We start from the raw sequence: 21,655 nt of genomic DNA, 5'->3' as shown, positions 1-21,655 counted from the left end.
TCCATTGGACGCAAGCCATTATCTTTTCTATTGATTGCCATTCCTATTTACTCTTGCTTGCTAAATTACTAATTCTCATCTATACTCTCCCATTATTTAGTCTCTATTTCCAAACACCAGCAGTTTGCTCTCTTAAATATTTCCTATCTAACACCTATGAACTTTCCCCTATGTGTTTCCTAAAGATTCTCTCTTGCTTCTCTCCTGTGCCTATACTTCAAATCGAGGCTTTATATTCTCATTTCATCATAGCCTCTGCCTGCCTAGACAGGATTCTTGATTTTTCATCATTTCATAGGATTGAGAGCTTTCCTCTCAATAAATTATTCATTCATTCACCTAATACATATTGAGTGTTGAGTCACTTAATTTTTGTATTGATTCAGCATAAACCTATGGGGAAAAAAAGAAATCACTCTAGGTATCTTAAACAGAGAAATTTAATTCACGGAATTGGTTACAAAGTGTTGGGAGGATTAGAGGGTAAAGTTAAAAACATTAACCATATCAAGTGTTGACAAGGATGTGGAGCAACTGGAATTCCCATGTACTGCTAGTAGGAATGTAAAATAATATAACTATGGAAAATTACTTTGCTGTTTCTTAAAGAGTGAGACATACTACTACCGTATCTACCATATAATCCGGTCATTCCAAGTTTAAGTATTTACTCAAGAGAAATGAAAGAAGATATTCATACAAAGACTTGTACACAAATGATCATAGTAGCTTTATTTGTAATAGCTTAAAACTGGAAACAAACAAATGTCCGTCAAAAGGTGAATGAAAAAACAAACTGATACATATACACAACAGAATACTATGTAGCAACAAAAAAGGAATAACAGATTAAAATATGTCATTTTAATTATGCTTAGTGAAAGAACTCAGATTTAAAAAAAGAAAATACTGTATGATTCCATTTATATAAAATTCTAGAAAATGCAAGCTATGATGACAAGAAGCAGATCTATGGTGGGGGAAGAAGAGGGAGAGATTACAGAAGAGCATGAGAAACTTTTGGAGCATGAGAAATAACATTTGTTATTTAATGTGCCATCATCACAGTATATACTTATGTTAAAATTTATCAGATTATATAATTTAAATACATGTGGTATATATCAACAAAATTGTAAGTGAATAATCTCAAAAGGAGGCTGGAATGAAAAATGGCAAATTGTAACATTACCCAGAGATTAGCAACTGCAAAAAGCTCCCATCCACTTCTAGGGTTGGAGAAACATAAGGAAAAATTAGGTTCACAGAGCCCATGTTCCTTGGCCATTAAGACTAATGGGGTCTCTATTAGAGCTGCTATTTCAATTACCACCTCTGCTTCTCTCTGGGAATCCAGGAGCACACACTCTCATTACACCACAGCACCTGGGGAGTATGAAGTCATGTATAAATGTTGCTGCTTGTGGAGTGTTCATGGAGTCAAAGAGAGCTGCCTCTTGCTTGAGGCATCACCTAAAGCGGAAAAAAAATGGCTCTCCCTTCTGTCTTTCAAACTCCTTGTATCCTCGTCTCCCACTGATAGAAACTAATGAGAAGCCAGCTGGGAAGAAAGTTTATTTTGCAGGGTTCTAGCTCTCCATGATCAAAGGAGAATAACGAAAGGAGCTGAAGGCCAATGGACAAGTAACTGACCCAACTGTCTGATATATTTCTCTTGGCAGAGGAAAATATAAAATAAGTAAATCCATGGTTCTTACTTTTGTGGATCTTGTCTCTTAATACGTCCTGGTTCTCCTGAGGTTACATGGCTCTCCCATCTAAATAGCCCGCTTTAACAGCAGATGTAAAGACCAAGAGAAAAGCACAGGACACAGGCACCGAATGTGGGAGGCAAAGAAAGAGTGTATTCAGGTGAGTGGGGACCGTACTAGCATATTTAGAAAGTAGGCCTTTTTTGCCACCAAACAGCTTTTTGAGGATTTAACAGCCAGCCTCTGAAATAAACCTGTCATTACTTTCTGTGAAACCCTGCTAGAGAGATAGAAGCCCTCCAATATTAATTCTCATACCTACATCTTAATTTGCTTTAGACTCAAAAGGTTCTTGAAGGACAGTAGGTGCACTAAAGATCTCAGAAAGCTATGCTTTGAACACAGAAACTTATAATCAATTTTGAAATTACATTTTTTATATCCTACAGATTAAAGTTCAGTTCCTTAAAAGCCTGCTGAGTTTTTTCGTAATAACCATTTACAAAGCAGGAGCTAATTTAATGTAGAAAGAATGAATTTTTAGTGTAATTTTTGGCATTCACTTCTGTTTCAAATGGTGTGGGAGCTCCACATGGTGAGTTCATGTATTTAAAAAAATGATATCTCATTAAATTCACTTGACACTGACAAATCCACTGGTCACAGCCTGTTCAGTAATGCCTAACAAAAGAAACACTTTGGAAAAACAAATGTAATAAAATAAAGAAACTGCTTTGTCATATATGTAAGTTCAGATGTTTAAATGTGAACCCACATACTCATAATAGTGTTTGGAGTGTAATAAAGTTTTGAAATTCAGTTTTACTTATACAAGTAATTCATAAATAGCCAACATGATCATTCAAAAGTACAGATGATGGAAGAAGTTTTTATGGCCCCCTCATAATCCCATTTGTCTAGAATCACTGCTATTTGTATGTTTGTGTAGAATCCTACCCTTTCTCTTCATTACCTACATATGCACTCATGAGATTGCACGTGCCATGTTGAAAAAACTTGTACATAAGTAGAGGTTAGTCAATTACAAAATTGGCTGTATACTTTTCAGCTCCTTTCATTGAGAAATGGAGTTTATTTTCACACCCCTTGAGTCCAGTGATGTGCCAATTCCAAACTAGAAGACTGGAGCTTTTACTCTCACTGCCTTGGAACTCTGAAACCAGCAGGGAACAAACCTGGACTAGCCATCTGGAGATCAAGAGACCACATGAAAAGGGGCCCCAGACACCCAGTCTACTTACCAAATGAATGCAAATGTCTAAGTAAGTCCACCTGAGATTAGCTGACTCAGCCCAAACCATAAGAATTGCCCACTTGAGTGCAGCCCAAATTACTCATCTTTATAATTTTGTGCTAAAAAAATTGTTTTAAACAACTAAATTTGGGGACTGACTGGTTTGTTATTGGTAGAAGCAAACTGATGATACTAGATAGTTCTATAGTAGTTCTAGAACTGCTTTTCTTTACTCACTATGCTACAAGGGGTTTGACTTGTCAATACATATAGATCCATCTTATTCTTTTTAAGAGTTGCATACATTTCCATATTATAGATATTCTATAGTTTAATATTTTCTCTATGCTGGACATTTAGGTTGTGCCTGCCTGGCTCCTTCTTTATCTCCCTACTCCCTCTTTTTTCTGTATTATAAGTATATCTGTACAGTTGTACAGTTATCCCACTCTGTCTTTTCTCGGATAATATTGGTTATCTTTTTCATACAGTTATTTTTAAAAATATAATAAAATTTATCAATCTTTTCCTTAATGGCTTCTCTAGTGTAAATTTTGCTCAAGAGCAGTGTTCCAAGCAAATATATACTCTAGTTCTTTCTAATAAAGAATTTTAATTAAGTGCCTGTGTTTATTTGTGGGTGTATTAGGTTTAATTCATTAATCCTCTAAAATTTATTTGAATTTATAGTGTGAAATAGGGAATATTTTTGCCAACTGGATTGCCAATTGTTTTTTTTTTTTAAGATTTTATTTTTAAGTAATCTCTGCATACTGCATACAATGTAGAGCTCAAACTTACAACCCTGAGATCAAGAGTCTCATGCTCCCAGTGCCACATGGATGGCCAATTGTTCTAAACACCATTTAGAGTCGTTCTTCATTTTGCACGGATTGGAAATAACCACTTTTACTGTGTATTTAAATGATCTGCTTCAACACTCTATTCCATTCCATTGATCTATTTGTTATTGTCTGTTACCAGATCAATAACAAAATGACTATTACAATACAACAATTACTACTGCTTCATGGTACATTTTGACATTGGCAATCTATCTTTCTTTTTTTCTGAACACTTTCCCCCTCAAAATGATTTGAGAGTTGGTTTTAAAATTCTATGAAAAAGGAATTTTGGAATTTTAATAAGGATTACACTAACTTTACAGATTAATTTGCCATCAATTTAACTTTTATTTATTTATTTTTAAATGTTTTGTTTATTTCTAGGAGAGAGAGAGAGACAGCGTGAGCAGGGGAGGGTCAGAGAGAGAGGGAGTCACAGACTCTGAAACAGGCTCCAGGCTCTGAGCTGGCAGTCAGCACAGAGCCCGACGCGGGGCTCGAACCCACGAACCGCGAGATCATGACCTAAGCGAAAGTCGGACGCTTAACCGACTAAGCCCCCCAGGCGCCCCTCAACTTTTAACATTAACTCTTGTCATCAATGATCATGATATGCCTTTTCTTTATTCACATATTTCCTTACAACATTTAGTAAGGTTTTGTAGTTTTCTTTTTTAATATATTGCATGCTTATTCTTTGGCTTAGCCCTCAGAATTGCATAGTTTTTAAGGCTATTTACATTTTCTAATACATTTTTAAGTGTATTTTTATTTTATGTTTTTAAGTTTCTTTTGAGAGAGAGAAAGAGTGTGTGAGTGCACGTGGGAGCGGCAGGGAGAGAGGGAGAGACAATCTCAAGGAAGCTGCACACTGTCAGTAAGGAGCCCAATGCAGAGCTGGAACTCACAAACCATGAGATCATGACCTGAGTGGAGATCATGAATCAGACACTTAAACAATTGAGTCACTCTGACACCCCATCTAATGCATTTTATAATTTATTTTTGCTCATGTTCAAGAAAATTATTCCTGAAAATAGTTTTGTTTTGTTTTGTTTTTTAATTAGGCCATTTTGGTAAACTCATTCATTCTAATAATTTGCCAGTTGATTCCTTTGGATTTTCTGGGTAGATAATCATATCATTTGAAACTGAGAGTTTCTAACTTTTATTATACCTTTCATTTCATCGTTTTACTTTTGGGGGACTACTGAATTGACTAATCACCCCCGCCCCCCATGTGTTTGTATTCATCTGTTCAGGCTGCCATAACTGAAGACTACAGTCTGGGTGGCTTAAACACCAGAAATTTACTTTCTCACAGTTAGGAGTCTGGAAGTTCAGGATGAAGTGCCAGCAAGATTGTTTCGGATGAGACCTCACTCTTCATGTTGCAGACAGTGCCTTCTCACTGTGTCTTCTCCTACCCCTTTCTTCATGTGCTCTAGAGAAAGGATTCTAGTGTCCCTCTTCTTCTTATAAAGACACCAGTCTTATCTGATTAGAGCCCTATCTTTATGCTTCATTTGGCCTTAATTATTTCTTTAAAGCCCTATCTCCAAATACAGCCACACTGGGGATCAGGGCTTCAACATATTTTATTTCTGGGATATCAACATAATCCAATTTCTGTATTAACATTAAAAATAATACTTTTAAGGGCACTTGGCTGGCTCAGTTGGCAAAGCATGTGACTCTTGATCTCCGGGTTTTGAGTTCGAGCCCCATGTTGGGTGTAAAGATTACTTAAAATCTTTTTAAAAATAATGATTTTAAAATATTTTTATTTTTTATTCTAAATATCTGAGAAATTAATGTGTGAAAAATGTACAAAAGAAACAAAATTAATTTGATATAAATCAGAGTCACCACAATCACATAGGTTTATTTGAAAAATGTGTGTTTGTGCATAGATCACCTAGTTCATGGTAGAGACAGACCAAATATTTAAACAATACTTATTGATTGACAATAGAACTGCCACAAACTTTTGCTAGTATGTGTGTTTTGTGTCTAAAATGTCCATAAGTAATTGTGTTTAATATCATATAGATAAGTGGTTGATGTTCAAAAAGCAATCATTCATTTTTTTCCCATTCATTCAGTAAAGACGTGCAGTTGAGCAGTGGGTATATTTCAATACAAAGACATCATCTCTTCCTGGTGTTTGAAGACTTTAGTTTATTCTCCTTGAACTAAAGTGGTAAATATGTAATAAATAGAAATCTTTATTTTCTCGCTGGCTCAAGGAAGTAGGCAAAATAATATTGCTATACAATAGTTTATAATTCCCACTCTGTTATGAATTAGAAGTTTTTGGGCAAAATACCACATTTTAAGGCATAATTAAACAGTTTATATGTTTATTCTGTGTGACTCCCACACAAAATTATTCTTAAACTTTCATTGACTGAAAAAACATGATATTACTTAGGTAAAGTATTAACATGTTTTAAACACATTGTAAACATTCAACAATTGTTAGTTTCCTCCTAATCCTTAAAAGAGCAAAAATTAAAGTTATGCATAATGAAAAACAAATACTTATTTGATATATGCCTTATATAGGTTATACTTTTTGCAAGACTGCAGACTTCATTCTTTCTCCTTCTTTCTATTCCATAGCCAATCTCAAGGAGGCTGTTAAAAATTTGTTTTCATTATTGAAATATAGTTGACACACAATATTATATTAGTTTCAGGTGTACAACATAGTGGCTTGACAACTCTATACCTTACACAATGTTCACCATGGTACCATCGGTCACCATATGACATTATTATAATATTATTCATTATATTTCCTATGTTATACTTTTCAGGCTCTGACTTATTTATATTGTAACTGGAAGTTTGTACCTCTTAATTCCCTTCACCTATTTTTCCCACTCCTTCACTCTCTTCCTTTCTGGCAACTACCAGTTTGTTCTCTGTATTTATGAGTCTGTCTGTTTCTAGGTTTTGTTGTGATTGTTTTATTTTTTTATATTTCACATGTAAGTGAGATCATATGGTATTTGTCTTTGTCTTATGTCACTTAGCATAGTGCCCTGTTGTAAGATGCCCATGCTATGCAAAGCAATCTACACATTGAATGCATTCCCTATCAAGGAGGGTCTTTTTTTAAAAAATGAACATATTGACTAAAATCTCACACTTTTACAGACATGACTGGGCTCAGATATCCTTGGGTCCAAATCCCTGCTCTGCGTCTTTTATGGTTTGGCAACCCTGGCAAGTTCATTATTCTCTTTCAGCCTCAATTTTCCCATTTATAAAATTAGGATAATCATACACTCCTTACAGATCTTCTGTGAGAACTACATAAAATAACATATGTGAAACCCTATGTAGGAGCTCAGTAGATGACGTGTTATTATTGTTATTATTATTGTAATTAAACATTGTCATATTTTCTTGTATACTGATTTAATTTGAAATATTTAACTTGTTCATAGTAATGAATCTAGACAAATCTTACAGAGTCTAATTTCTAACTATGATTTAAAAAAAAAAAAGCTACTTGAACTTTAGAGTTTCTTGTAATGTTATATCCAGGACTCCAAATTTTGTTCTCAGATGCACCAAAGAGTATAAAACATCCTTTGTTAATGGTGAAAAATAAACAGCTTCTTAGGAAATAAGACTTCGTCACACAAGAGTATTTAGATTTATGTCCAGTTCTTTGATTAAAAAAAGAGAAAAAGCCTTTCTGGAGTCAGAAATGTTTCTCAAACCACTATAGAATAACAATTATGACTCTCCACTTGTTATTTTTATTACAGGATTGAAAAAGATGACTTTTTACAATGCCTACACCGGGAGGATATTATTCTACAAATAAGGGCCCAGCATGACATTTATGAGAAAGCCAGGGTCCTCCTGCACAAAACTGATTGGTTCTCAGCCAATGGGATCCGGGGCGTTGCAAATAAAGGCACCTTCTCCACTGGGCCCGATCAGATGCAGAGCAGAGTATTTCCTTTGCCTTTGGAACTTCAGGAAATACTCAACTCCTATCTGGGCAGCACACATCTGTGGCCAACAAAGAGAAATCAGGCTTTGAAAATGAAACACCTTCTTTCTCAATTCCCTTCCATCTTGGCCATCTATTGCTTCTGCATGCTACAGATTCCCTCCTCAGGTAAGGAGATCCCTTCATCAGACCCCAGCTGGCCTGAGTTCTAAGGAAGACTGAGACAGATCTTGATCTATCAGGGTGATTCTGGGTTCTGGAAGGAGTCAAATTTAATCCCCCCACCTCCATTTCCACCCTTTTGAAATGGCTTCCCATTTGTCCCTAACCTTTAAGAGAGGATGGACAGAACTAGATGCTGCAGCCTTTTACCGAAGGACGTGACTTTCCCTTGTGAAACTCTTGTTAAACTGTTCCTGACTCAGGGCTGTCCCAAAGAGGCGCTGCTAAAACCGTGAGGGATATGAGTTGGAGACCCCAACATCTTAGCCATCTGTGTTCCTAGAATTCTGAAGAGAGAACAGAGGTGGTAAAGTTGAGTTTACAGACTCTAGGACTGAGGATTGAGGGACAGTTGGAGAGGAGCGGGAAAGGAACGCACACAGGAAAAAGGAATATTTTCGTGGCTTTTCGGTGGACTCCCTATAGACAGGATCCCAGACAGAGCTGCGGAGGCTCCGGGTCTTAGTGGGCTTGGGGCGCTGTCCGAGGTGCTGACGGAACGCCAACTTCTGAGGACTAGTACCTTTGCAGGGAACCAAGGATGAGATATGGGATCAGTAGTTCGAATGCGTTACCCATTTCAAGGTAATTCGCCAAATGATGCAAGGAGGCATGTCATGGCAGCTCCAACTGGAAACACGGACTATTTCAAGATTTCAGATTTTTCCATTAGAATTTTGATTTAGGGGTGTAGACAATTTTTGAAAATATATTCAAACAAAATATGTTTCAAACAGTATGTTTTGCTATGTCTTATGGTGTAATCTCAAAAGCTAGGTATTGCAAGGAACCTTGGAAGTCATCTAATTTAACCTTTCGTGGCAAGCAAGGATCTATGATTTCCCTGTTTGATTATTTTCAGTGACACCCAACTCACTACCAGCCTAAGAGAGCCAGTAACTAACTGCCTCTTCTGGGATTCAATAGAATCTTGTTTATATTACACTTTGTTATTACCTTTTATTTATCAGTCTATATATTTATATACATCTCTCCTTTTTTCCTGTTTAATTTTTTTTGTTTCCTAATGGTAAGGTCCCAATGGTCTTTATCATTTGTACTGTTAACACAGAACCTCTTAAGAAATCCTTATAGTATTGGTTCAAATTACTTTGCATTTTTGAATGGTTCCAATCATTAAAAATCTCTTTACACTAAACTGAAATCTGATCACATGTAACTTGCAATCATTAGTCTTAGTTATATATATACATATACATATGTATATATACATATATGTATGTATATATACATATGTGTATGTATATATACATATGTATATGTATGTATATGTATGTATATATATACATATGTATATATATGTATATGTATGTGTGTATATATGTATATATATATACATATGTATATATATGTGTGTATATATATGTATATACACTCTCGAGCTAGATATTCCCTGTCCCACATTTTAAAAATCTAAGTTTAGGGTTTTACATTTATCCCATTTAATTTCATCTCTCCAATTGATTCCTTCAATTGCTGTATTAGCTATTCCCCCAAGTATTGCATCATGTACAAATAAGATGAAGTCTTCATTTAGGCCAGGTAAAGGCTGACTTGAATAGGGTGCAGCTGTGTGCTGGTAGCAACCTTGCCCAGAACCTACCCCTGAAAAGTCTGATGAAGCAGAAAGACAAGTTATCTGTATTTCTTAAAAATTCCAAGAGTGATTCTGATGCACACACTTTCTTGACACCATTTCCTAATATACTATCTTCATAAATTCCATAAATATACAAATTAAGTTGTTACCTAGGTATCTTTTCCCTCTTGAGATACTCTTATATTGCTAACATCTAGTAAATTAAAAAAATCATTTTAATTAATTTTAGTACAAATCTCACATTTACTGTTGGTAGGTAGAAGTGTGTTTTCTTTGTAAGTCCTTATAAAAATATTTATTTCTAGAATCTCTATGTTTTTCATGATAAAGACTGAAAAATTAATGCTATGGACTTTTTTCTCTAATTAATATTTTTATGATTGCTCATAATAGGATTTCCTCAACTGCTAGCTGATCCCCCAGATGGCTTGGATATCATGCAGCTTGAGGTATGCTGCTATTGAGTAATGTGAGATTTTTATTTCATCTTGGCCTTGAAAATATCATGTGGATAATGTTCACTTAAAACTATTTTAAAATCAGATTCTTGGCTGCAGCAAGAATTCATATTGCCATTTTCATGGCCTCATTTAAGGCATCCTGAGAGTTGTGTTGAAATTCACTGCCACTGTGTGAGAAGATAATGGAAGGTTCATACTTGGGACAATTTTATAATTTTGTATGTGTTTTAATAGATTTCTATTGACTAAGGAATTTATACTTATCTTTGACTCATTTTTCATATTTTTATTTAGCGGCTGGCATATTGGGCAACTCTTTCTAGGCAACCTAAGGTAAAAAATATATATACATATAATTCTTCTGTTAGTTATAAAAATGCACGTGTTTATATCATAATTGATATATGTAAGAAGCATGCCTTTTTGGTACCTACAGGAGAGATCTGTGTGTAAGTGTAAACACACGTGTAAGAATGTAGTTTTAGGAAATGACAAGTGAATCCATCATATATAAAATACCATAAAATATTGGAGTTCATGTATATTCTTATAATTATTATAAGAATACATACATGTAAAATTATATTAATTATGTATGTTATAACATATCATGACATATGTTACAAATTGATATACTCTGATGTAATAGTTCTTCTAAACAATAGATGTCATGTAAAGGACCTAACAGTGATAGAAATCACAACAGAAATTTTCAGTGGATACAAAGTAAATAGATCTCACATATAGAACCTAACGGTGATAGGAACCACAACAGAACCATTTTTGATTCAATCAAAAGTACAAGAGGGTGGTGTTAGGGTGGAGTCCATGATTCTTAGCATAAGCTGAATATTTTCACCTTGAGCCACATCTTTTCTTCCTTGCCACCCCCAAGCTACAGCATACCACATCCTGGCCACATTGAACTTCTCACTATTCCTCAAATGCACCAGGCCCTTATATATTTGCACATACTTTTCCCTAGCCAAATGTCTTTGCAGGCTGTGTTCACACTCAGACTCTAAAACCAAAGAACCTGGGTTTAAAACCCAGATCTACTTAACTTTGGCAAGTTTCTTTCTTTCTTTCTTTCTTTCTTTTTTTAATTTATTTCTAGGACAGAGAGAGAGAGAGACAGCATTAGCAGGGGAGGGTCAGAGAGAGAGGGAGATACAGACTCTGAAATAGGCTCCAGGCTCTGAGCTGGCAGTAAGCACAGAGCTCGACGCGGGGCTCGAACCCACGAACCGTGAGATCATGACCTAAGTGAAAGTCAGACGCTTTACCAACTAAGCCACCCAGGCGCCCAAGCAAGTTTCTTAATCTCTCTGTGTGTCAGTTTCCCCATCTGTAATGTGGGAATAATAGTAGCCTCATGTTGTGAAGATTGAGTGCTTTAATATTTGTGAAGTGTTTTCAACAGTAACACAGTAAATGATAGCACTTAAGTGCCAGCTGTTACTATTGTCTCTGATGCTACTAATGGCCACTCTTCAAGACTCAAGTATCACTTTCTCTATTACACTTCATAAATATATCGTACCTATTTCTTCTTATTTTCAGTTTATCTTTATGAATATGTTTGAAGACAAGTGTTATCTCTTATCTTTAAAGCTAATCTTACAGCCTTGCTATCCAGAATAAAAATTTAGGGTGAAAATTCAGTTTTCTATCTCCTTGCCACTGCCTGTTCATTTCACACTGATTGGGCTTCCCTACCCCTCAAATGAAGGCTGCGAGGATGTCCCCTACATAAACAGAAAAAGTGCAAGTGTGGCTGTCACATGTGCTACTTACAGTATTAAATTGGGCTATGGGTTTCCCCAAGTGCAAGGGCCCACCTGGAATGAATTTCCTCCCACTTTCTCCATCGTTCCAAAGCTGATCCCGTTCATCATCTCCAGTTGTAGAAGAGCAAGGGCTTATTCAGTGAACAAAACTATCAATATTTTAAATCTGTGGACAGAAAGATTGTGGCTCTTCCTGGTCTTGCTGCTGCATTAAAATATGACTTCTGGCATGCCATTTCCTCTCCGGGGGCTCTGGTTCCCTCAACTATCCCATGTCTGGATGAGCTACTGGGCTGTAAGTTCACTTCCAGTCCTAGTCTCCAGAAAAGCCAGGTCTGTGTCTCTAGGGGTCTATCCAAGCAACTCAGAAAGCAGAGTTACATTCTACAAATAATGACACCTGCAGAACATCTCCCTGCTTTCTGTTTCTGTGGGATCAGAAGTTTAGATGGGAAGGTGGCAATAGATTCTTGTGAACACAGCTCTACTGTTCATCTATTCAAAAAAATATATTCATTGAAAGCATCACATGTGTTAGGTGCTAAAGGTGCAGTAATGGCCAAAACAGACAAAACTACCTGCTCTCATGAAATTTAAGTTCTAGTTAGGGAAATAAATCATAAATTAGATAGGTAAGTACATTTTGAGATTTTTTTTCCTGTAAAAAGTAAAAATTAAAGCAAGGAAGGTGCATATGATATGTTGAGAGTGGTATTTTAGCACCTGGAAAAGCACCTACCTATTCCTTGTTATTTTTTTACCTGATACATAACAGTTTAAAGCTGATGAATATGGTACAAAAAAACAATTGTTTGCCCAATAAGTGTCCAGAAAACACACATCCACTCACACATACATGACAGGTGTGTTCATATAGAAAGCTTTGGGGGTGGGGATGGGGGATAGTATGGTTGATTTGAACCAACCCTAAAAAACCCCTGAATTCTAGGGTACACCCAGCAACAAATTAAAAATTAAAATCATTAATTTTATTTCAACTCTTAAATGGTTATCTGGGAACTGATTAGGGGATTTCCTCTGTGTACTACAGTGAATGTTTTTCTCCCAAAGATTGGAAGGTAAAATAAGATTTAATTTTAAAATAATGATGCATTGGTGGCAAGTTGCTTTTTTGTATGCCCTGCATCAACTATAGTCTTGAGTTTGTCTAATTGATTTTAGGTTGCCAACTTATTTTATAATATTCAGATAAATTCAATAAGGTCCATGGTGTAACTTATCCTGAAAACCTTGTTAATTGCCTGCCCCAGTAAAATTCCATGTAACTTACCCTCACAATTCTCTTTCTAGGATAATCAAGACATATGCAAAAGGGTGAGTACTGCCCAGCCTGGCAACACGGGCATGTAACTTTCACATTTATAGCAAGTGACACTTGTACTAAAATCAGCATTTTGTCTTATTCAGTTTTTATTTCACTACTCCAGAACTCAGGAGCCAACACATCCAGTTAAAAGCGGGGTCAGTATTTTACCATATTCCTGTTTCTGTAAAAGTCACTCTCCTCTGCTTGCCTTTTATCCCTACCTAATATGTGCAGATAAGTAGAAAAGCAGGGGGCTTGCAGACAGTCTGTGTAATAGCTTTCAAAGATTTTTTTTCCTGGGGCTTCAGGTATATTATCTCTCTCCCTGTCTGGGCTGGGGGTGGTAGGAGGCTGACAGATCAGAAAAGTTAGAGACTGTATCGTAGAAAAGGAAAAATACCTGAGGAATAACTTTTTATTATGCACTTAGAACAAATGATTTTAAAGGGCCTGATAAATACTCAGCTTTATTTACATTTATCATACAACCTTATTTTTCTAATAAAAATCTGTTTTGCGAAGTGTGCCATATCCCCAGTAGTGATCCATGGAGTTGCGCTTTCTATAACCATCACCGTGTGTATGTGCTATGGGAATAACATGCACCACCTCTAAATTTGTTATTACGAGCTTGAGTTACCCTGAAAAGCAGGCGGTGTAAGTGAATTTCTGCAGGGTATGATTTGAGGAATATTGGAAAAGTCATAGAATAAAATTCTTAATTCAGGTGCTCTGTCATAGTATCTGAAATTTACCACTAGAAACTCAGTTATTTATATAATCAAGGCTTTCCAGGTCTTCAAGAACACTCTTAAAAAACAAACAGGGGCGCCTGGGTGGCTTAGTCGGTTAAGCGTCCGACTTTCGCTTAGGTCATGATCTCGCAGTTCGTCGGTTCGAGCCCCGCGTCCGGCTCTGTGCTGACTGCCAGCTCAGAGCCTGGAGCCTGTTTCAGTCTGTGACTCCCTCTCTCTCTGACCCTCCCCTGCTCACGCTGTCTCTCTCTCTCTCCTAGAAATAAATAAAACATTAAAAAAATTAAAAACAAACAAACAAACAAAAAATTCAGCAAGGCGTGGTTTCCTGAAGAGGCAAAGATTCATCTACAGTATAGGTTTAGGAAATGAGGCTCAGGTAAGGATGAGGATGTTCTCAGGAAGGGCCATGAGCACTGCAAAAGGAGAAAAGACAATGGAAGGAGAAAGATGAGCTCTGTGAGATAAATGAACCTTGACTCTGAGCCAAAATACTCAGGGAGGATTCACAAAAACTAGATACAAGACACCGACCGGTATGTATGTCTGAGTGTGTACAGGAGGTCACAGACAAGAAGTGCAGGAAAATCAAATGCATTAGGGAGAGGGTTATGGATGCTGTCCTTTCACCTCCTTCCCTAGACTGGGAGCGCACACCTGGAGCGAAAAAGGATCTACATGGGGTCGCTTCTTTGGGACCATGCACTCCACACTAGAAAGAACGCTTGGCGTTAAGGCAGACAAAAGTCTGATTTACCCTCAGAGAATATTTGTAAGTGATGTGTTGAAATTGTAGCCTGCTATAAAGGCAAGCAGCTCTTTATTGAAAACATTAAATTGCAAGCTTAGGCTCTGACATGGACTTTCCTCTGGAAATTAAACCCATCTATAAGGCGGGCCGTGGAGAGGGCTGCGTCCCCGCGCAGAGTCCCACCCTCCCTGCGCCCTCTGTTGCAGTTTCCCCCCGTGCACCCGTTAATGCGCCTGGCCGCGCAGCTCGCCAACCGAAGGATGAAAAGATTTCCGCAGCAGCGCGTAGGTGTTTTTCTCTTTTATGCCACCCGAAGTTCACTTAACCTTGGTAAATGCACGTGGTCGCCCGGGGAGTGGGGGTGGGGAGGCACGCACTTGCATGCTGTCTTGGACTCCAAGCCTCCACCTGGGAAGGAGAGCTGGCTCACCTGGTGTCTCAGCCCCCTACGCTGGCACCCTACCCAGTGGCTGCAGGGCCCCCGCGGGGCGGGGCTGGGACAAAGAAGTTCTCTTTGGCTCTTGCCATCCCTGTTTCCTTGCAGATTTCGTGTTGTTTCTTCGCTTTCCCTGACCCTTCCTCTTCCTCTTGACGCGAACAGTGCCTTGGTCATTCCCTTGCTTCCCGTTGTTGCCCCACCTGCCCGTTTGCCCAACTCTCAGAACTTTGTTTCTTTAAAAATTGTGGGGTTTTTTTAAGTTTAGAAATTACCAGTTTCAGTAATAGCTATAATTGTTTAAAATGCTAATTGAGATTTTGTTGCATGGGAGCTCCCCCCCAGCAAAAAAAAAAAAGCAAGAAAAAGAAAATTTCTTTTATAAAAATGTATTTGTTTAAGCAATCTCTACACCCAAGGTGGGGCTCGAACTCAGACCAGACATCAGGAGTCGCATACTCGCCAGATTGAGCCAGTCAGGCGCCCCAAGAACATTTCTTTTGAATGCTGACACTCATCCCAGTTTGCCCAGGACTTTCCTGCTGTTAGCTTTGAAACTCCCAAGATCCCCAGGAAGCTGCTCAGATCCTGGAAAATTAGCTGGTCATCTTATGCACAGGCAGCAGTTTGTCTTGTCTGATCCACTGCTGACTGCAACCTTCCAGACTGAGCCTGATCCTTGTTACGCCAGACCCACAAGCAAAGACAGCTGAAGAAGCTGCCATGGGCTTACCCTTGACAATTTGCGTAAGCCAGGGGTCAGTTTCAAGTTGAGTCTATTGGAAAGAGCAAGCCAGCTTAACCTCGTGTCCTGGGCACAAAGGACACCTCAATCAAGAAAACATGCTTGGGGCGCCTGGGTGGCTCAGTTGGTTAAGCGTCCGACTTCGCTCAGGTCATGATCTTGCAGTTCGTGTGTTCGAGCCCCACATCGGGCTCTGTGCTGACAGCCAGCTCAGAGCCTAGAGCCTGCTTCAGATTCTGTATCTCCCTCTCTCTCTGACCCTCCCCTGCTCACACTATCTCTCTCTCTCAAAAAAAATAAATAAATAAATAAATAAATAAAAAGAAAAGAAAACATGCTTGCCTTCCTGAACAGGAAATTATTGGCTATGCATGGTTAGCCCTTCCCCTGCTTTTTTGTACCTGATTCCTGGCTACCTAAAGATTAGTGAGGATGGAGCCAGGGAGGCGCAGGGTCCCAGCAGAACAAAGGCAAGCCTGGGAAATGTGGTTCCTGTTAAAGTAACCTGTGCCTCCCTCCCTCACAGGATTCGGGGACTGATTTCGCCAAGAAGGTAGGTGAGCCCCGCATGGAGAACAAACTCCCAAAGACCTAGAGAGAAGGACAGGGAAGTGCTTGGAGCTGGGCAACCTTGTAGCCCCTTCAGATCACTTCTGGAAAGATCTGGTCTCACTATATGCCCCTGATAATCATCTCTGTGGCTGAGCATTTAATTTCAGGTTTTCCCAAGCTTGTCCTGAGGCAGATAGGAGCCATGGGGCAGTGCTTCCGGTTGTTTATATTTCATCTCCGCTCTTGCAGATGAGTCACCTGGAGCCATCTGTTCCTGAGGATTTGCTGTATGTGGCTCAGGGGCTCACACGCCAGTTGTACAAACTGGGGGAGGGGTATTGCAAGCGGTACAAACCAGTGCTTCTCGAGGTTGACCTTGAATCATAGACACCTTGGGACTTTGTTAAAATTCAGTAGGGACCTGAGAATGTGCATTTCTAACAAATTCTCAGGTGTTGTTGATGCTTTTGGTCTGGGACCACACTTTGAAAACCGCTGTCATAGACATCTTCAGAAGACCTTTGGCACAAAGTGGTTCCATAATGGTTTGTGTTTTTATGTTGCAGGATCACACTGCCACCTTGGGACGACCATTTTTTCTTTTCAGGGTAAAACACATTTCTTTTTCTCTGTTTTTGACCCCAATCCTCCCCTCCTCCCGCCAACCAGTTATGAGTTCCTGCTGAATAAGCACAGCCCAGCACCCCATGGCAAGCAGGTGAACAATTATGGGGACTCTCTCACCCTTTACTTAGGGGTAACTCTCAAAGTCTCCTCCTAGATACGTGATATTTGTAAAGAAAAGGGTCCAGAGGACCCAGGCTGAGAACACCAGGGCTCTGAGAGCATGGGTGGGAGGCGAGAGTGCTACTGATGGACAGACATGGGTGCCAACGGAATTAGAGTCTGTGACTCTGAACACAAAGGTCAGGATACGTGGCCCCCAAATACACTGGAAGTAGTATAAGCGCCATCGTTTCCTCCTGCCCTGGGATCTCCAAGCCTCTTGCAAAGGCCACAGAGTCAGAAACTGTCTCTGTAATCTGCCACTGGCCAGCTATGCTTCATTCCCTAGATCCTCAAGTGTTTGCATCAAAAAAACCAAACTACAAATCAGTCTAGACCCATGGCCCTCAAACTGCATTCTGTAGTGGGTCACTGGTGCTAAGAGGTTACTCTGCAAAGATCAGACAAGATTGGAAAACACTGCACCCAGCACTCTCAAAGATTTACAGTGCACATGGGCATGGCCTGCAGGAAACAACCTGTAGTTCCCAACTGGTGTGATCAAGGAAGTTCTTCCACCTCCATGCTGCCTGCATGACCTATGAGTGGTTATTCTCAAGAAAGTGCTTTGAGAAACAGTGGGTCTCCATGATGTCTTTAGGGTGAGAAGTCTTGTGATAAACGGTTTGGTGACCATCCCACCACATAGAGGCTGGGGGATGGTGGAGGGGTGGGGTAGGGACAGTGTCAGGGCTGTAGGATCAGCAAGGGTCCTGGAGCACTGCCACAGGTGACCTATGTACCAGCCCTGGGATAGGGCTTCCCAGGGGAACTCCCAACGGGGCTGCCGACATCCCAGTTAGGAGATGAGATGAGGAAGGATCTGAAGCCCAGACACAGGTTCTAGGCAGTTTGTCTCAGTATCTGTAAGCTGCTCCATTTTTTTTTTTCCAGCCAAGGAATGGAAGAAACACTGAAGCTAACACTCGGTAGGATAGTCCAAGGTCAGCCCCACTGCAGTCTTCTCTAAGCAAATATTGTGTCTGACTGAGGGGGGAGTGAGAGGCAGCCAGAACGGTAGTAGTTCAAAAAGAGGTGGGCCACATGGAAGCTCTGAGGGCCCCTCTACCCCTCCCTTCCCTGCTCTCCACACTGCAGAGACCCCCACCGCCACCTGGTATGAACAGATTGTCCCAAGCACACAATGCAGCCTTTGCTGCCTGCCAGCTCTTTGCAGGTCTATTGGCTCCAGCAGTAGCTGTGAGGGAACGAGAACCCCACACGGCCCTGCTGACCCCCTGGACTTCTCACCTGGCCCTTCTGATGAGGGAAACACCACCCTAGCAGGCTTGGCAGGGGAGGGCGAGTACTTATAGTGGGAACATCTCTGAGTACAGCCAGGCAAAGCTACTCCATCCATTCAGAAGTGTTCTGAGACCCAGAGTTTAAATCTGGGGAGTTTCCTTGGCCTCCAGACCTGTGAAGTGAAGTCCATGTATGAGGGCCTCCTCTGTCTCTCGTGATGGTATGGTTCCAGGGACATCAGGTGGCAGTCCTTTGGAGGTGTCACAGCCTCTCTCCTGGAGCCTGACCCTGACCTGCTGACCGCAGCCAGGACCTGGGCAGGCCTCGGTGCCTAAGAAAGCTGTCCAGATGCTGGGAAACAGAGCTCCCCAGGCGAAGGCAGGGGAAGATGTTCCCAGAGGCCATAGCCCTCACACAGACTGAATGGCCTAATTAGATACAGCAAAGATAAATAAGTACCAATTTGGGGCATTTATGACTTGTCCAATTGAGGCATAATTTTTAAATATGTTATATAATAACATACCGACAGTTCTCATCCCTATTCTGATAATAATTTGTTGCAAGCGGTACACATTTTTCTCTTCTTTTGCAGAATTCAGTGGCAAAGAGAAACTGGATCAGATAAGGAAATCAAGCAATTATTTTGAACGAATGTCAAATTTCTTTCTGTGAACAATACTTAAAGATAATTCTCTTGCTCTATATTTGCCAGAATATTCACTGGTGTAAAAAATAAAGTAGCATGGACACAACATTTTCATTTCTTATTGGGAAGTCTTTGGGGAGGGACAAGATGTATTTTTAAAACAATAGGATATATATTTTTCAAATGTGCTGGTTTTGGTATTGTTTTAGCATGCCCCAGATATCTTTTTATTATTGAGACTTGAGAGCCCAGGCTAGGGATTCATATTTGGACTGTTCTACCTTTTAGCTGGGGGAACTGTGGCCTGGATGACTTCATATTTGGACTCTTCCACCTTTTAGCTCGGGGAACTGTGTGCTGGTCAATTCTCTGTGCCTCATTCTCCTTCATGGTAAAGTGGGGTTGGTAATAATAGTACCTTCACATAATTTTTGTGATGACTGAGAAGACCGCCTATTTTAGTAAAGGGCTTAGCGTGGTGGTACATAGCCCTCAGTAAGCATTGGCTCTAACTACTCTTCAAAGATGATTTTCATGACACAAATAGTACCAGAGCAGTCGACTTGCCCTTATGAAGGCTGCTTCTTTATGGCCAACCAGGGCCTTGAGGTCATAGCACTAGGTTAACGTCTAACAATTCCATGAGGCTTAGGCCCCTTACTTTCTCAGGTGCCTCTTCTGTAAACAGGATTTTTTTAAATATAGTTTATTGTCTGTAAACAGGATTTGACTTCCAGGCCTCCCAAGATCATTCGAAGGAGTAGAGTAGATGACGTAGAATATGACTGGTAACACAAGGAGGGACCCTAGTGACACAGGCCATGAACTTAAGCTGCATTGAAACATCCTTCTTTTAAGCTTCTCATCAAATTTAAAAGTTTTTCTTTTAAAGTGTAGTGCAGATGTCACACTTTAGGATTAGTTTTTATTTTTGGCATTTATAGTAAGTATAGCATTTATAGCATTTTAAGTTCTTATAGTAAGTCTCAAGCCTATTCTCTCAAGTAGGATATTTTAAGACCCCTCAGCCGATCTTGCCATGCAAGGATAAGATGAGCAAAGCTGACTCCACATGACATTTTGCTGAGCACAGGCTGCAGGTGGAGGGATCAAGGCAGTGGCCTAAAACCCTGCAGTGTAGGAAACAGGGCGGGTTTGGCCTCCTGCTGACTTGGCCTCAACAGGACCTTGATAAGGCCAGGAAAGCGCAGTGCTAGTGTTTAATGCTCCAGGACAAGTCTGCAGGAACCATCTCCACCTTTTGAAGTGACCAAGGATGGCTGTTTCCACCGCAAACCAAGCCCCAGAATCCTCTTTGCTAAGCCAGTGATGATAAATTCTGCCCCAGAGGAGGATCATGCACTTGGCCCAGGCTTCCCACAGGCCAGCCTGGAGGACGATGGTTATGGGGATGAGGGGTGGGTCTTTTGGCCACACTGGTCTCTGATAATGGGCAGGTGGAGACAGACCCTGCAATCTCAGACATCACTTCATTCCCTCCCCCACAGCAGTGACCAGCAAGACATCACTAGTGCCAATAAATCCAGAGAGGGAAGCACATTATGATTTACAGCTTCCACACTGTGACAACTGGTTCTCCCTAGATACAGTACTGGGCTATTTTTACCCTCATAGGAGCCTCATAATATCACTCTACCTATCAAATAAGATGGAGTCCTAGGCCCAACATCAGTCACTAGAGGGAGGATGCCCACCTTAACATTGGTGGTCACTTTATAGCAAGAGGCCATGCCTCAGCCCATTGCCCAGGGCCTCAGGGAGATCAGGGGTCTGAGTCTAGCCAGAATAGAACAGTGAAAGGAACTCTCAGAACCTTGGAATGGGCAGAGGCCTTGCTGATCATTCAGCCTCACCTTCTTGTGAGCTGCTGAAGAAAGCAGCCCAGAGAGGCCTAGTGACTTGCTTAAGGCCACACAGCTTTACAACCATGTCCAGAACAGAGCTCAGGTCTTTCAATTAAAGCCTAATTGCTTTCTTCACTCTGATGTTACAATCCTGTATTAGTTTTCTAGAGCTGCCATAACAAATTTTCTCAAGCTTACTGATGTTAAGCAACAGAGGTTTATTCTCTTACAGTTCTGGAGGCCAAAAGTCCAAAATAATGGTATCATTAGGGCCATGCTCCCCCTGAAGACCTTGGGGGAGAATCCTTCCCTGCCTCTTCTAGCCTCTGGTGGTTCCAGGCGTTCCTTCTTGGTTGTGCCACATCACTCCAATCTCTACCTCTGTCCTCATGTGCTGCCTGTCCCCTTTGTTTTCTCCCTTTCTCTTCTTTTACAAAGATACCCTTTAAATATTGATAGTGACACATACTTTCTCACTCTTTTTTCTCCAGCCACATTTATATTAGTTCTTTTCTTTTTAAAAAAGATGTTTATTTATATTTCGAGAGAGAGTACACATGGAACCCAATGCAGGGCTCAATCCCACGAACCATGAGATCATGACCTGACCCGAAATCAAGAGTCAGATGCTTAACTGAAAGCCACCCAAGGGCTCCTATATT

At 40.0% G+C, this 21,655-nt stretch overlaps 1 protein-coding gene across 4 annotated transcripts in view; it reads left to right on the top strand.

Moving 5' to 3' along the window:
* Window positions 1-19,234, top strand: part of NMS (neuromedin S) — a 48,005-nt gene extending 28,771 nt beyond the window's left edge. Inside the window, exons 1-11 of one of the 4 annotated variants that reach the window (XM_077749283.1) lie at window positions 7,886-7,956; window positions 10,025-10,080; window positions 10,387-10,425; window positions 13,194-13,217; window positions 13,311-13,364; window positions 14,607-14,736; window positions 14,922-14,999; window positions 16,423-16,449; window positions 17,015-17,056; window positions 18,129-18,178; window positions 19,075-19,234. In XM_077749283.1, coding sequence (XP_077605409.1) covers window positions 10,055-10,080; window positions 10,387-10,425; window positions 13,194-13,217; window positions 13,311-13,364; window positions 14,607-14,736; window positions 14,922-14,999; window positions 16,423-16,449; window positions 17,015-17,056; window positions 18,129-18,167 — 459 coding nt within the window. In that variant the 5' untranslated portion in view covers window positions 7,886-7,956; window positions 10,025-10,054 and the 3' untranslated portion in view covers window positions 18,168-18,178; window positions 19,075-19,234. Of the gene's footprint in view, window positions 1-7,597; window positions 7,957-10,024; window positions 10,081-10,386; window positions 10,426-13,193; window positions 13,218-13,310; window positions 13,365-14,606; window positions 14,737-14,921; window positions 15,000-16,422; window positions 16,450-17,014; window positions 17,057-18,128; window positions 18,179-19,074 lie in introns of those variants that run through there. The other 3 variants (XM_077749279.1, XM_077749281.1, XM_077749280.1) reach the window with 3 other exon arrangements.
* Window positions 19,235-21,655: the final 2,421 nt, after the last annotated feature.

The sequence above is a fragment of the Crocuta crocuta genome, unplaced genomic scaffold, assembly GCF_008692635.1.
Source record: "Crocuta crocuta isolate KB4526 unplaced genomic scaffold, BGI_CrCroc_1.0 scaffold118, whole genome shotgun sequence".
Classification (NCBI taxonomy): Eukaryota; Metazoa; Chordata; class Mammalia; order Carnivora; family Hyaenidae; genus Crocuta; species Crocuta crocuta.
Note: the sequence above shows the minus strand (reverse complement) of the source record. Positions and strands in the feature narration are given on the sequence as shown.